General features: G+C 34.7%; 1 protein-coding gene across 2 annotated transcripts in view; it reads right to left on the reverse strand.

Annotated features, from left to right (window-relative positions):
• LOC143237991 (LIM/homeobox protein Lhx1-like) overlaps positions 1 to 15,523 on the reverse strand; it is a 125,283-nt gene that overhangs the window by 58,009 nt on the left and 51,751 nt on the right. For both annotated transcript variants that reach the window (XM_076477840.1, XM_076477839.1), the window contains exon 3: positions 14,880 to 15,388. In XM_076477840.1, coding sequence (XP_076333955.1) covers positions 14,880 to 15,388 — 509 coding nt within the window. The remainder of the gene's footprint in view (positions 1 to 14,879; positions 15,389 to 15,523) is intronic.

Raw genomic sequence — 15,523 nt, forward strand, 5'->3', positions numbered from 1 at the left:
TGAAATGTTCCTTTTATTTCATGTCATAGAGTGTATGAATATTACCAACCTTTTTAGCCCTGTGACATGAAGAAGAACCATTTTAGAATATTCTATGGTCATCTTCACCCGAGTGATCCCGAATTGATGGCTTTAATTTTAACCTGGATCAAGGATCTCGATGTACTTGTTGGCATTGACTGTGCCTTTCACGAAGGACGGACTAACAACACGCTAGCCAGAGATGCATCACCATATCACCTGATCCTGCAGATTCTGTATTGTTCCATTCAAACACAGTGGACAAAACCCTTCTCCACATCGACATTGTAAGTGCTTCCTATCAGACCATAGCAGGTGAACTTTGATTCATTTGAGAAGACCACTTTGTTCCTTGCATCAGTTTAATCAGCATGCTCTTTATCCCAGTTGAGTTTCATCTTTCTCGTCTCGTCGGTGAGGAGAGGGTTTCCTTCTTGCTGGGACATGAACACAGGCGAGACTGAAAGGTGTAAACGTTGCCATGGTCCATTGAAATCTGTGGACGACAGTCGACAATGTTTCAGACTCTTGTGTTTCAGAACACTATCCTCAGGTACTTTGGAAAGTTTCTTCCCACCCTTCCCTTCCACCGCTCCATACAGCCAGTCTCTCTATATCTCCTCATCCAGCGGCCCATAGTCGACTGTTTAAATTTAATTTTTTTTCATTAAATCTCCCTTGTCGAAAGTCCGTCTTTGTTCAAAGAAACAATGATTGTTTATTTCCATGGAGTTAACCCACAACCAATGGCTTTGATAGCATCACATGCGCGTTGTAGCAGATAAGCTTTTAAATTGACTCTCAATAAGAACTTCTATTTATAGCAAAATCAAAACAGCTAATACAAAACAGCTAGCACAGACAGCATATAGTGCTCCTGATTTAACAATTATACAGTACTGCATCGTTCACGACATATATTTGCACCTACTGGTATTAGAATCTCAAAACAGATAATGATTGTGAAGAAAAGAATGAAAAATTGGGTGTTACAATAAAATTTTCTAATATATACGTGCGTTAACTTTCTATACATATTTATATAAGCGTTAGCTCACGATATGTATGTTTATATGCGTTAGCTTATGAATGCATATATGTATATGCATATATATGTATGCTACTTCAACAGAGATCCTGCCATTGGATGGAACGAGAATCAAATATTGGCTAACAACCTGAATTATAACCACACTATAGCAACATGAACAACATACCAAGCAGTATAATTACATTTTTAATTAAAAATTTAATGTATTACAGAAGTCTGTAGACAGTGAAATATACAACCTGTTTCTTGACGCTTTGTGAGGGCGTGTTAGAGATGTGTTTGATAGAGTTTTGGAGATAACTGACCAAGGATAAACATCCAACAAACATGCACATCTGTCAAACATGGCGACTGAGCATGATGACGCCCTCAAAAAGTTTCACCTTCCGGAGAAAGTTTGGGATGCAAATTAAGGTCGTATTATTTGAAGCAATTTAATTTTACTAAATATTTATTATTAACCTAATGACTGAATCATCGAAAGAAAATGCACGACGACAAATTAACTCGTCCAATATTGTAAATAGTGATCCTAAAGCTAATTTTTGTAGATCATAATAATATATTTAAGTGCTCACTAACTTTTGAGCTACCTTGTATATTTACGGGTAACCATAATGCATACAAAAGCATCTTCCAAAATATTTTTTTTTATGTTAATAAATCTAAGAAAATGAATGAAAACAATTAAGTTTAATGCCTTAAAACTAGTATTAATGTATTTTAACTGTTCTGTCCGTAAGTACCTTATTTACAACCAAATCAGGAAGAACTATATCAGCTGGGCCCGGCATGGCCAAGCGTGTTAAGGCGTGCGACTCGTAATCTGAGAGTCGCGGGTTTGCATCCCTGTCGCGCCAAACATGCTCGCCCTTTCAGCCGTGGGGGCGTTATAATGTGACAGTCAATCCCACTAGTAGTTGGTAAAAGAGCAGCCCAAGAGTTGGCGGTGGGTGGTAATGACTAGCTACCTTCCCTCTAGTCTTACACTACTAAATTAGGGACGGCTAGCACAGATAGCCCTCGAGTAGCTTTGTGCGAAGTTCAAAAAACAAACAAACAAACAAACATATATCAGCTTTCGCCTTCAAGTGTTTAGACAATTTGGAATCATCTCAGAACAAAATATAACACTTTCTATAAAATCATAGAGGAAAAAGTTAAATAAAAATTACTAGTATTTTATAAAAAAAGTATTTAAAGAGAGGTTTAAAAAATTACTGGTTGCTTGTCCTACAATCGTGTTTAGAGTTTGTTTCTTATCGCGTTTCAACTCTTTTTGTTGTTGTTCTTTCTGGTTTTAGAAATAAGTTACGTTACTTCATAACCCATCTTTTTGTGAGTTGAATCTGAGGCTTGAAACTTAATAAATAAATCTTACAGTGATTTATCACATTACTCGAACTGCTTAGAGCGCCAGAAGAACTAATATCCATTGGGATGTACTTTATACGTTTGTGTCTTTGTTTGTACGCCTTCCAACACATGAACAAGTTTGACAATTTGTAATTCCGTTAGAAGCCTCCGTCTGCTACCAGCAAGTAACACAATCATATAATTATATCGCAAAAAGAGTAAATAATCAAGTCTTGAAGACAAATAAGGTAAATGTTTGTTTTTCTGGTGACGGAACCTAATGCTCCAAAACAGCCGAAACTATATTTTCATAGCAAGGTACATAACTAATGAAATTTCACTTTTCGGAACTAGATATTATGTTATATTACGAAAAAAGTCTTCTATATTTGTTATCTTTTTTTCTTTTTTTTTTCCTTTTAATGTGTATCATTATTACCTAATGAAGCATATTCAGTTTTCAGCTAATCGTATTAGTAAACCCGTGTTTTGCATTGTTGGATGTGCTAGTTAAACAAAACTTATAAAAAAAATTAAATGTCTGCGATGTATAATTGATACACGTATTTTTCAAACTTTCTTTGAGGGAGTATTATATTACTTTAACACAAATTAAGTGACATAAAAGCAAAAGTGAAGCATTAATGAATTACATTCAAACTGTGTATTTTAAATATTATATTCTTGATATTGGAATACAAGCCTATTGTCATTCTAGCATAAAAAGTCTTAACACAAAATAATCAAAAATCTTCATTCGTAGAAAAGTGAACTGATCCGATGAGGTATTTTTCAAGGACAAGCAAGGTTTATTGTTTCTTTGTATTTTCCACACACATGAATTACACTTATTACAGCTGTTCTCCTTAAATGAATTTTACAGTATGTTTTTCAGAAGGTCCATGGCAAAAAGAGTTAACACTTGTTAAACAGTAAATTTTATTACGAATGGAAAAAAATAAAACAACAGCAACAAAGTAAGAGAAAAGGCCTATTTGTGTAATTTATTTCGAGCTATCTCGGTGCGGAAAGATTCAATGAATATCTTATTCGGTTATTTGTTATGATCAAATACAACAAGAAGTTTCTTTACCTTATGACATCCTATTTTTCTTGTAAATGATAAGATCACGTTTTGAACAGAAGATTCATTTTAGCTATGTTATATGACAACACAGTGAATTGTAAGTTTAAGAAAACTCTTCGTTTCCTGGGCTGACCTTGTGGTCTATGAGACAGACGCTGCTTCGAATAAGACAAAAGAGAAAAATACAATAAGAGCAGTACCACGTTTCTGATGGTCTTATGCAGAATTGCAGAGTTGGACTAATTTTCGTTAACACCCCAGACATAAGTCCGTACAGAGGCAATAATTCGGTGGCTAAATTAAAGAGCAGTTAGTTCTACGAGACAATCCACCCTCTACTACAGCGCATACTGTTCAATCTATATGGCCACAAATTACCGCAAGTGCCGCCGCCACACAGGCGTGGGAAATGGCAGGCTGCTGGGTGTCGATAGGTTGGCAATATCTCTACATAGAGCGTTATGAATGAACTTGACAAGCTTTATATATATTTACCCCATACATATACAAAAGCGACTCGATAAGGTATGGATATATCAGTACCACACATACACAGGCGCGCGCGATAAAATATTCTGTGAAAGCAGGTCATCTATCTGTAAAGAAATCCGAAGATGTGCATGCACACAAACTCACTGATTTTGTGTAAATGAATAAACAGACTACAGTACATTTGATTTTATCGAGACATAGTTTTTTATTCACAAACTTCATTTGAAACAGGGAAATGAGAGTGCATTAATTTTTGTACGAAAGGACCTGACCGAGACAATTAGTCGTAACTCACAGATAAAATGAAACGGCAAATTTTAATAAATCGAAACTTCTCGGCACTTATAAAATTTCTATATTTCATTTTCGTTTTTATCATATCACATGAATTCCACAAGGCTTACATAAGCCTGTAATTGTAACAAAACCGCTTTTCTACACAGTAGTTATTACATTTTAGTGAACAGCATAAAGGCTGATTACACATATTGTGTGTGATTCCAGATGAACATCCAACCTTTCTAATTTAAATTAATTTTTAATAGCTTCAGGAAGCAAGTGGCCACGTAAAGTTTTAGTTGACCATAAAATAAAAATAGGAACACTGTACAACTCCTTTCCCAGTTAATATAAAGGTGATGTTATTTTTTTCAAATTTTCTGTAAATTTACAACTATATGCAGACCCGACAAATGAATTAAAACGATATATGAGAAATGACTTATTAATTCGTTGCAAATGAGTTAAAAGAAACATGAGAAATGACTTATTAATTCGTTGCAAATGAGTTAAAAGAAACATGAGAAATGACTAAAAAGTGTAGTATTTTGGAGACGTTTGAATCGACGATAAGTAACAACGTAACTAGCATAGCAACCTTTTTGACATTTATTAAAATCTTTTTGTAATCTCTATTTTGTGAAGAACAATCAAAGTGCAGGAACAAGATATGGATGAGTGAATAATATAATAGGAAGAAATAACTATAAGCTTCATTATCCTGCATATAGCGTTACATTTTCTCACGACATGGTATAAATATTGTAGATTTCAGTAAAAACCACACGTCAGTACCTTTCACAAAATGAAATTAACGTATTACGAGAATGTCACTGGTTTAACTGGCTTAAAATTCACGGGAGATACGTTTATATAATAAATTAGTTCGCCTGATGGAAATCGTTCGCACACAAAGGAAAAACGAAATCGTATAAACTAACATTTGTGAGAGAGAAGTTCGTAAAAGTGGTAAGATTTTCCCGCCATCCTCGAGGGCTCACACGTTCTTTGTCATTTTCAGGGCTGTGGAACGATCCTGTGCAATTTTCACCTATCATGTAATTGATACCTTTGGCTGTTCTTTAATAGTGAAGCTAGAACAGCGACTGTGTTATTTTCAATCCAGGCCTCACCAATAGCTAAGATTTTTCAATAAAGGCCCGCGAAAAGACGTTAACCGTGTGTATATTCCTAACAGACAAACAAACAAAAATCTAGGCTGAAAAATCAGATTGTGATATACGTTTGCCCATTTCAGAGTGATAGTCAGAAGCCCTTCGCTGTTAAACCTCATGCTGGAACGTATTACTATCGTTTTGTTAAAATTATCACTTCAAATTATTCTCATCTACTGTGCTTTAGTTAAACTCCACTTCAAAAAAATATTTAATAAGTAATACACTTAATTTTGTAAGTAACTGTTTTGTGATAACTAGGGTTTGCGTAGTCTTGATGAAGAAAAAATCACATTTAGGACACGACAATTTGTTTGTTTTAGAGCAAAACTACACTGGGTTATCAACATTGTAATTCCGTAAACTTGTCGCTGACCCACTGAGGAACAAAACATGATGAAGCACCCGTAGTAACACTGTTACACAGTTATATTTTGTCTCTCCACTGAGACGCAGCACTCTTAGTCGATGGACTTGTAATTATTTTCTTACAAAAATACCGTTATAGCGTATAGATACGTGTACAGTTTAGGTGTGTACAAAATTCATGATTTGCTAGTTCTCTTTAGCTCAAAAACAAAAAGTCTATAATTCCAACATTTGTTCTTCAATACTAAGTGGTGTCGATTAGTGAGTCCAGTCGTTGTAAAAAGCAACCCTCATGTAGTTGGAGCAGGTTGGTTTCTAGGACAACAAAAGTGTTAGGATGAACTAATCATGATTGGCTATTTTTAGCGCCATCTTTGCTGTTTAAGTGTTTTATGTTGTTTTTCTGATTACGTTTTCCATATCTTGATTCAAACAACAGATCTGAGACTTTGAGTACGAAGAAGAAGCTACACACACACACACACTAGTTTGATGTTAAAAATGAAGGATATATGTCATTCCTGCTAAAGTCAAGACTTGGACACAAAATGCTTTCCAATATAATTCCAAATACTATAAGGTTTTTCGTCATATTTTTAAACCGAGAAAAGCAAACAAAACTAATCCTAATGTTCTTGATTGGCAATAACTTCAACCAGCCAGGATAAGATGGCATAAATGATAGTTAAGTCACGGTTGATGTAGCTTCATCAGGACATAACAAAAGTCAGAATATGCTAGAACCTTGTGGGAATATCTTATAGAATATTTTAGTGCACGCCATTTAGATTACAATATCTCCGTTTTAGCTGATATGCTTGAGATACAACGTGAAAGTGTTCAGCCTATAGTATTAACTAGTATATCTCTTCAAGTAGCTGAACAGGTTACTTGAGAGCAATGTGGTTAATGAATAAACACTAATTATTACATATATCTGATAGAATGGACATTTGGTTACTAAAAAACTTGGCGCTACTAACATCTGCGAAACCTCTAGGTACAATAGGTCATGATTGATAATGTACTTTCGTTGGTAACATATGCTACTGATGTCTGAACACAAATCTTGTGATAGCGAGAACGCTGAAACAAAGTGTCTAAACAATCTTGGGTAGTGCTGATTTATAAAACTAGCTGCCTTTGATGAGAGGAAATAAATACAAACATGCCAGTCAAAAGGCAACAAAGGAGGATTTAGTTGAGTTTCTTTGAAGTTTCAGCAGGTTATTGAGTGGAATACTCGGTTTCCTTAACCAAGTGATACATTATCCCCCAAGTATTCAGTCTTGAAAACGTAGAGAAACTAGGTAAAGACTAGTGGAGAGCTACGACTGTATGTATGATAATAGATCTCCAGTGCAGGTTCAGAACAGCCAACAACGGTAGACTCACTAGTGACATAAACCCTCTAGGATATTACATCCGAAAGATGTGACCAGCAGCTCAGTTATCAGTACCAAAGTGTTGCTGTTCAGCCAAGATAGATACTAGCTTAGAAACTGAAGCTTATAGCATCTATTGCATCTGTTGAACTACCTGTATGGCAATGCTTATGGTAATGCTACCTCGAGATATTAATGTTGTCATTGCTAGTAACTCATGAAACCATCAAAATCTAATTTTAATTACTTAGTAATTTCTATTACTGGATACTATTTACGAACTAATTTATGTTCTAAATTTTGGCTGTTAATCTCATGATGTCTTTGGGGACTTCGTTTATAGTGTAAGTGAGTGAAATTCGATCCTGAGTTTTCTTGATAAAACAGTATGATTTGAATTAACTAATAATTTCCATGTTTTCAAGAAGGGTATTAAAATCTTGTTGATTTATGTGTTACCAGTTAGATAGATGTATAAGGCTTATTTTATCACTATCTTACTCGTGTGTGGTTCATGCTCCATTATTTTCAAATTATTCCATTTTCGTGCGTGATCTTTTTTCACAAGTATGGAAGGTCAATGCAATAGGTCAGTAGTTCAGTCTTGTATGCCTTTCATACTCCAAATACAAACTTTTGTTGGTCTATTTGTTTCTCAAGTGTGTCGGAATCCATATTCACAAGGAATGTTGTATGTTGTATTCCTGCTCTTACTAGGGTTGTTAAGTAATTTAACATGTATTTACTTGTTGTGTGTAACCTCTGAATACTGTTCAGGTTTTGTGGTATTCACATATACTATACATGTTTCCAAGGAAACATTTGACATATGTTATATTAGTATATGCCTGTAAATGTCTCCCTTTTTATCCTTTATTTTCTTCTTTGTCAACTGTTCTGGGTGTCAACCGTCAATGACGGTTTTACTAATATATTTTTCTTACATTGCAGCATCTTCTGTATTATACATATTGTTCATTTCAAAAACTAGGCAGTCTATGACAAATTTTACACTTTTAAAGTGATTTTTTCTTGTTTAGGTATTTACCCAGATCTATGAGTTACCCCTAAATCCCTGTGACGTATTTGAGAGGATAAAAATCGGAGTTACATTGTTTTTTAATTGCTTGATGTTATCTGTTCAGGTGATTCTTGGAATATTATTATTAATGTGAGGCCATATTATACATACGTAGCATTAACATATCTCAACCAAAGCCTAAGTGTAAACTGGTTGTTTGACTGTTATCTTCAAAATATTTTATGTAGGAGTTAGTGAGCGCTGGTGATAGGAGTAAGTATATCTAGTCCTTCATGTTAATATCACTTATATTGATACAGAAGGATATGATAAAGATTGTTATTTTGGTAGTTGGTTTTGTTTCTCAAGAGCTCTATGGTTTTTCAAGCTGTATCCGTAGGGTACGTTAATGAATATGTTGGAAACGTGGAAGATGATCATTGTGTTTTGTGAGGTTATCGTGGTTGTTTTTATTAATAATTTATACCAAACTGTATTGAGGTGTTAACATACAAGGAATGTTTTATCTGTTAAAGATAATATTATATTAACATGATAAACAGCTAAAGGATTACATGGTGAACATCTGTAGTGAACTGTGGTATAAAGTAAATAGAAATACTTTGTTTGAGTTCCAATGCCTGAAGTTGTTTTTTTTTTAATCTGAGTCTCCCCAGTATATTAATTATTAAAGTGTGTGATTAATCCTACAGATTATCTACCAGTACATACAACTGACTACCTACCACCACTGTAAAAGATTCTCAAAATTTCACTATCCACACGTCTTACTTCTTACGTGAAGAGAAATTCTATTAAAAACAAGGCAAAACCTTGTCATTAGCTCATCTTTGCTACCACTACTCAATGACTTCTATATAGATGAAAATCTTACAAGACAACATCATCAAAACACTGTTATAAGACCCAGGACTGAGATATGTTGATGATGAACACGTAATACGGCCACACACTAATGAAATATTCCAAAATTCGTAAACCATTTGAACAGATGATATCCAGCAGTAAAGTTTATAATGAAAGTAGAGGAGAAGAAACGCCTATTTCTAAAAGTTGTGATTACCAAGACTGTATGCAAGGCCTGTATTATGTTTGTTTGTTTTAATACAAAACCACACAATGGGCTATCTACGTTATGCTCTTCTGCGGGTAATCGAACCTTGGAGTTTAGACTTGTAAATCCGTAAACTGAGGGCTGCCCCACCAACATAAAAAGGCTTATTAACCATTATATTTTGCAAAATACCATGTTTTGATAGATCCTATGTATAAATTTAATAGTTTTAATGTATTTTGTCTTCTAGTACAAACTTATTGAGGTCCACGCTGTGCTGTATTTAAGGTTAAATGGTTGTATTATAAATGGAAATACTTGGAGTTATTTGTCACTTAGAAGGTAATCAAAATGTTTAAAATTTGAAGAGTTCTGTATTTTGTAATCATAGTCAAAGAGTATATCATTGATTGTAAGAACAGTTGGTTCATTTTGTAATTGAATTTAAAAGGTCATGTCACTTATATCATTATGTGATAATACTGTCAACGTGAAAATTTATTTAGGATTTGCTTAAAGCATACTCTTGTTGCTTTTTGTAAAATGACAGAAACTTTGTTTTTATTTACTTTTTAATTAGATTATCATTCAGTTTTAGGTAATATAATTATGAGTTAGTTTGCTACAATGTCCAAACGTTGAATTGGAGAGTTTATGGCTTGTTTGTTACATGTTGCCTCTAATTCGAGATTCGCGCATCCAGACTAATGGTCAAATACCACAACTGAGTCAGAAACAGTAGATCAAGAGTTCTCTCTATAATCTACCAGTTCAAAGTTCGATACCTTGCAACAAAAACTGTAAAATAAACGGTTATTATTTGTTATTGTCATTGCTGTGGCGGTTCGCTAATGACTTTTTGTTTAGCTAAATATGTCTGTATGACCATAAGTTAGTTTGGATAGGGTTTGGTAATTAATCTTGAGCGAGATTTGGTAGAAGAGTAGGATATTAAAATGTTTCAATGTAATAAAGATAGTTTGTGCATGGCTAGCTTAATAAGAGTTTAGACTAGCTGGATGTATTAGCCCCCCTTTGTGTGTATGTGTGTTTATAAGACATTGTGAAATCCAGCTTTCTTTAGCAGAGTACGGTTTGGTTTGTTTTTGAATTTCGCGCAAAGGTTAAGAAAGTGAATTGCAATGGTATGAATTTAGGTAGTCATGCACAGTTTGAGTGTGTGTTGTAAACGCCCTGACAATATGTCTTTCTGTCATACCGGTGAATACTGTGGTGGAGATAACCTGATATCTTAATTAGTTCGGTATCGTCAGTTTTGTAAGCGAAAGTTATACTTGTAGTGTTGGCCAACTGAAATAGAAATTTAAGGATGTCTGTTCTTAAACTGTCCTGTCTTAGAGTTTTATACGTATGACATCTTGGCTGTTTAGATGTACATTTATTTTTAACTTGGACTGGAGACTCGTGTATTAATATAGGCTTTGATTAAATGTAAACCAGCCCTAAAAGGAAGTAAAACACTTTTAGTTGTGACGACTTTTTTTAATCATAAAACACACATTTATAACTTATAGTTATATGTCCATTTCAGTCGTTAACAAAATCTTCGATACTCTAAAATATTCTGCACTTCTGGAGTTGTGTTTATTAATGTAACTAATTTCTATTTATTATATAAGTTCATTGCTCGTTTGGATGTTTTACAAGAAGCAACCCATCTGTAAGTAGAACACGCTGAAAGTGCCAGGATGTCCTGACCACAACTAGCTGCCAGAACGTTTTAATCACAACTGGTTCTTTGATGCTGTGACCACTGGGTGCCAAAAAATTTCCTGACCACTAATGGCTGCCAGGATGACGTGACCACAAATATCTTCCAGGATTTCCTGACTAAAATGGTTACTCTTTCGACATCATCTTTGTCCATCAAGTGTTTTCCTTTGTTTCAAAAACACTTCTTCGCAAAGCGAAACCTAATAGATGTGTAAGTCTCCTTGATCATCTGTTTAAAATCATTATACAGCCAATGATTTTTCATCCAACTTTATATTATTATATTTTTTAATTTTTTTCTTTCTTGCAGAGTTTAATTAGAAGAGGACAATACAACAAATGAAATTTGTTTCCATACATCGAAAAATGTGATGAAGCCATTGAATTACTGTTTAATACTTATTTGGAAGCATTTTTATATCAGTTTTTGGTTTTGGCACGTTTTTGTAAAACGTTTCTCGAGAGGTTCATCGGTAAGTCTAAACTTATGCCTCTTATAAATCGCTTTTCGATACTCATGGTGGGCACGTCACAAATAGCCCACTATGTAGTTTTGGACGAAACAAATAAGAGCAGAACACAGAGATTACATATCCTTTTCCTGCCGCTTCTTCGAAAAGTGAGAAAATCCTTCTCAGTTCGAGAAAGATCAATGATACGGATCATTTTTTTCATTGTGACGAGGAGTCTCAACGTTAATGTGTCCATGAAATATGATACAAGCTTTATCACACTTTATAGAGTTATCAAGACAAAACAGCGAAAATGTTCGATCTCACGTTATACAAAATACTTAAAAGTGATTCATAACTCAGATCCGGACTAACTTTGCAAATAACTGTCCCATACTGACTTTCCATCTTGTGTAAAAGTTTTGTGTACATCGGTCCTTTAGTTTTCAAGATACGCGATTGAAAACAAAGACAGACAGACACACGCATACACACGGGGACCTAATTACAATATTCTCGCCCTACTTTGGTGGCGAGGGCAACAAATAATATTTCGCAAAATCACAATTGATATATTTTTCCAACTTAGATTTTCAAAGAAATTAAATCAAGTGTGTTTTTCATAGTCATTGTTTTGGAGTGTGCATTACTGAGTAATCTGTTGCAAAATATGAGAATAGACTTAGATTTAAACAGCAGTTGCGTCTTACGTTATTTTAAAACGTAACATAATAATTACTGAATTTCTTTTAACTTCTTTCTGTCAGTACAGTTTTGCAAATTTGAAATATGCAGTATAATAGAACGTTAATTTAGCTAATTGATAATTTTGTTCTCTACTAATTCTTTAGCGTCTCAAATGCATTATTGGTCCCTCTCGAATGATTTGAGATGCAACACGTATCTTATACTATTTCAGACAACACAAAGAGATATATTCATATGACAAGATTCTGTGGAATTAAATACTGTAGTGTAAACTGACCAGTTTCGAAGAACACTGACTATTATAATCCAAACGGGTAAGTTGGTAATGCTTAGAAAATCTCAGTAGCCACAGAATGCTGTCTTTTCTTTCGATATATATTAAAACCAAACAAACAATCAACTAAACCACGTTTTATTATTTATTCTAAATAACTAATCGATCAAACGCAGGCCCGGCCAGGAGGGTCGTAGGTTTGAATCCCCCTCATACCAAACATACTCGCCCTTTCAGCAGTGGGGGCATTATGGTGTGCGATCAATATCACTATTCGTTGGTAAGAGAGTAGCCCAAGAGTTGCCGATGGCTAGTGATGACTAGCTGCCTTCTCTCAAGTCTTACACTACTAAATTAGGGACGGTTTGCGCAGATAGCCCTCGTATAGCTTTACGCGAAATTTGAAACAAACAAACAAATGGTCAGAAGCAAGGATTATGCTATATTCATACAATTTCAGCATACGGTTGAAACCGCATGCCACTGAAATTTACATTGTAAGTTAACAGATATTGGATTATTTTGTTTAGCAATGAACTTAATCTCTTTCAACAGAAAATCAGATCAGTTTGAGTTACAACGATTCACTGTGAGAAAAATTTCATTAACGCAGAACTTAATCAAGTCTTTCTTTCATTATTTTGTATGCGTCTTAGTTCTTTGTAGAAAATAAAAGAAAACAAATCAGTCGCCTTACTGTATTTGTATATGACAAGTTTTCTTGTTGTTGACGTAGTTTCACGTGACTCCAAAATAAATTTGTTGAATTAATAAACATCAACAATACAAAACTCCTCTAAATCTTTCCTCGTTCATTTACTGAACAAGAAATAACAAGATCAAAAAATTGTTCAAATCAATAATAATTACAGCTTTTGTCTCACTATTACCTAATATTTTTGATAATGATTTAATCGACACTTCAAATGTTTAGAGTTTTAAGACTCAGAAGGTAAATGTTATCTTTTTGACGCTTCTAAAGAACTGTAATAATAACTAGCTGTGTATCATGGTTAGGGTTCTCTCTAAAGAAGTGTAGTAACTAGTTACACATCTTTAACTGGATTGAGAAAGTTTGCTTGTTTGTTTTTGAATTTCGCGCAAAGTAACACAAGGGCTATCTGCACTATCCATCCGTAATTTAGCAGTGTAAGACTAAAGGGAAGGCAATTAGTTATCAACACACAACTCTTTGGCTCATCTTTACCAACAAATAGTGGGATTGACTATCGCATTATAAACGCCTCCACGACTGAAAGGGTGAGCATATTTGGTGCGACGGGGATTCGAACACGGGATCTTGAGATTACGAGTCGAGTGTCTCAACCACCTGGCTATGTGGGGCCAATTGAGAAAGCACTCTAAACATTGTATCGTATATTTGACAACTTTATCATCCACTTATTTGCTATTCTGATTAGACCTACGAATGTAAACTTCATAAAAGTTGTTTTGATTTTAATTGTGTTTTTTATACTTCAGCTACGTAAATCTTTTGAAAATAATATTTATTTTTCATCTCGTGAAGAAAAAAGACTTTTACTTAGATCAAATTATTATATCGTTTACCGCAATGAACATTTTCTATTACTACGTTTTTTAACAAAAATATAATCAAACAGAGGAAAAGACAAGAACGTTGACGTTAAATAAATGTGTATTATCTTCATTCATCCTAATTTTCTTGTGTGTGAAACAAACGTTTTTAATCTCAAAACTACATGTTGTGGTCTTTCTTTTATACAGGGTGTTCGAAAAGTCACTGTGCACTTATATATTTATTAACAGACAAACTGCACAGTGACTTTCCGAACACCCTGTATATTGCGTTCTGACATTTTGTAAAAATATGTACACGCTGGAGAAAAATAAATATCATTTTCGGATTCAATGTACAGGAATTACTGTAGAACATGTAAAAATTTCAAGACAGTAAAACCATCGCAGGCTTGTGTAATTTAGAAAAAAAAAGTTAAAGATGTAAATATAATTAAATACGTTTCCATTGCAAATGTAAGTTGTCGTAAGTAACTTATTTTAATATTGAAAACTGATGTACTTCCATCAACAAATTCAACACGTAATCAGGCCTGGCACGACCAAATGTTTAGGGTGCTTGACTCGCAATCTGAGGGTCAAGGGTTTGAATCCCTGTCATACCGAAACATACTCGCGGGGTCGTTGTTATTTCACGATCGATACAACTATTCGTTAATAAAATAGCAGCCCAAGAGTTGGCGGTGGGTAGTGATGTCTAGCTGCTTTTCCTCTAATCTTACATTGCCAAAGTAGAGACGGCTAGCGCAGATAGCCCTCGCCTAGTTTTGCCTAAAATTCAAAAATCAACAAATGATTTTCATAACTCTCAAGGGTAAAGGTATAAGTTGAAATATTTCTTACCTGTATAACGCGCATGTTCAGACCTGTTTCCTGAGCCAGCTGTTCCCGGATATGACGTGTTGGCTTTGGTGTAGCTGCAAAAGCAGCCTTTAAAGTTTCCAGCTGTTTTGCTTTAATGGTTGTGCGAGGGCCTCGTCGTTTACTTCCTGGCGTGTTTTCATCATTTTGTTGTAAGCCTTGATTTTGGGAGCTGGAGTTGTTGGTACTGTTTGGACTGCTTTCGCTCCCACTTGTCGTTTTACTTTCATTGTTGTTACTTGAATTGCTTAAACAGCCAGGAATTGAACTGGTGTTATTTCCCACTGACCCAGCCAACTCACTGGCTGGAGTATGATTGAACAACGTTCCTGTGCTGTTAGAAATATAGTTGCCATTCAGTAGTCCATTTGGCTTCCGTTCCAAACTGGAATCTCGGTCAATCTCACGGCTGACGACATTATCCGGATCAGCATGAGTGTCGTTTGTTTCATCAAGCTCTGTCTGATCTGATGGGGATCCGGCGGTAAGACCTATGTGAAATAAGTAACAGTTATATTAGATGGAAACCTTTTTGTAAATAAGATGAAAATCATAACTGTTTAATGCCAATCAGTAATAGTCTGAGATGATTTCAACCTCACAGCTATGGATCATCCATTGCAGTG

This window comes from Tachypleus tridentatus, chromosome 13, assembly GCF_004210375.1.
Source record: "Tachypleus tridentatus isolate NWPU-2018 chromosome 13, ASM421037v1, whole genome shotgun sequence".
In the NCBI taxonomy this organism is placed as follows: domain Eukaryota; kingdom Metazoa; phylum Arthropoda; class Merostomata; order Xiphosura; family Limulidae; genus Tachypleus; species Tachypleus tridentatus.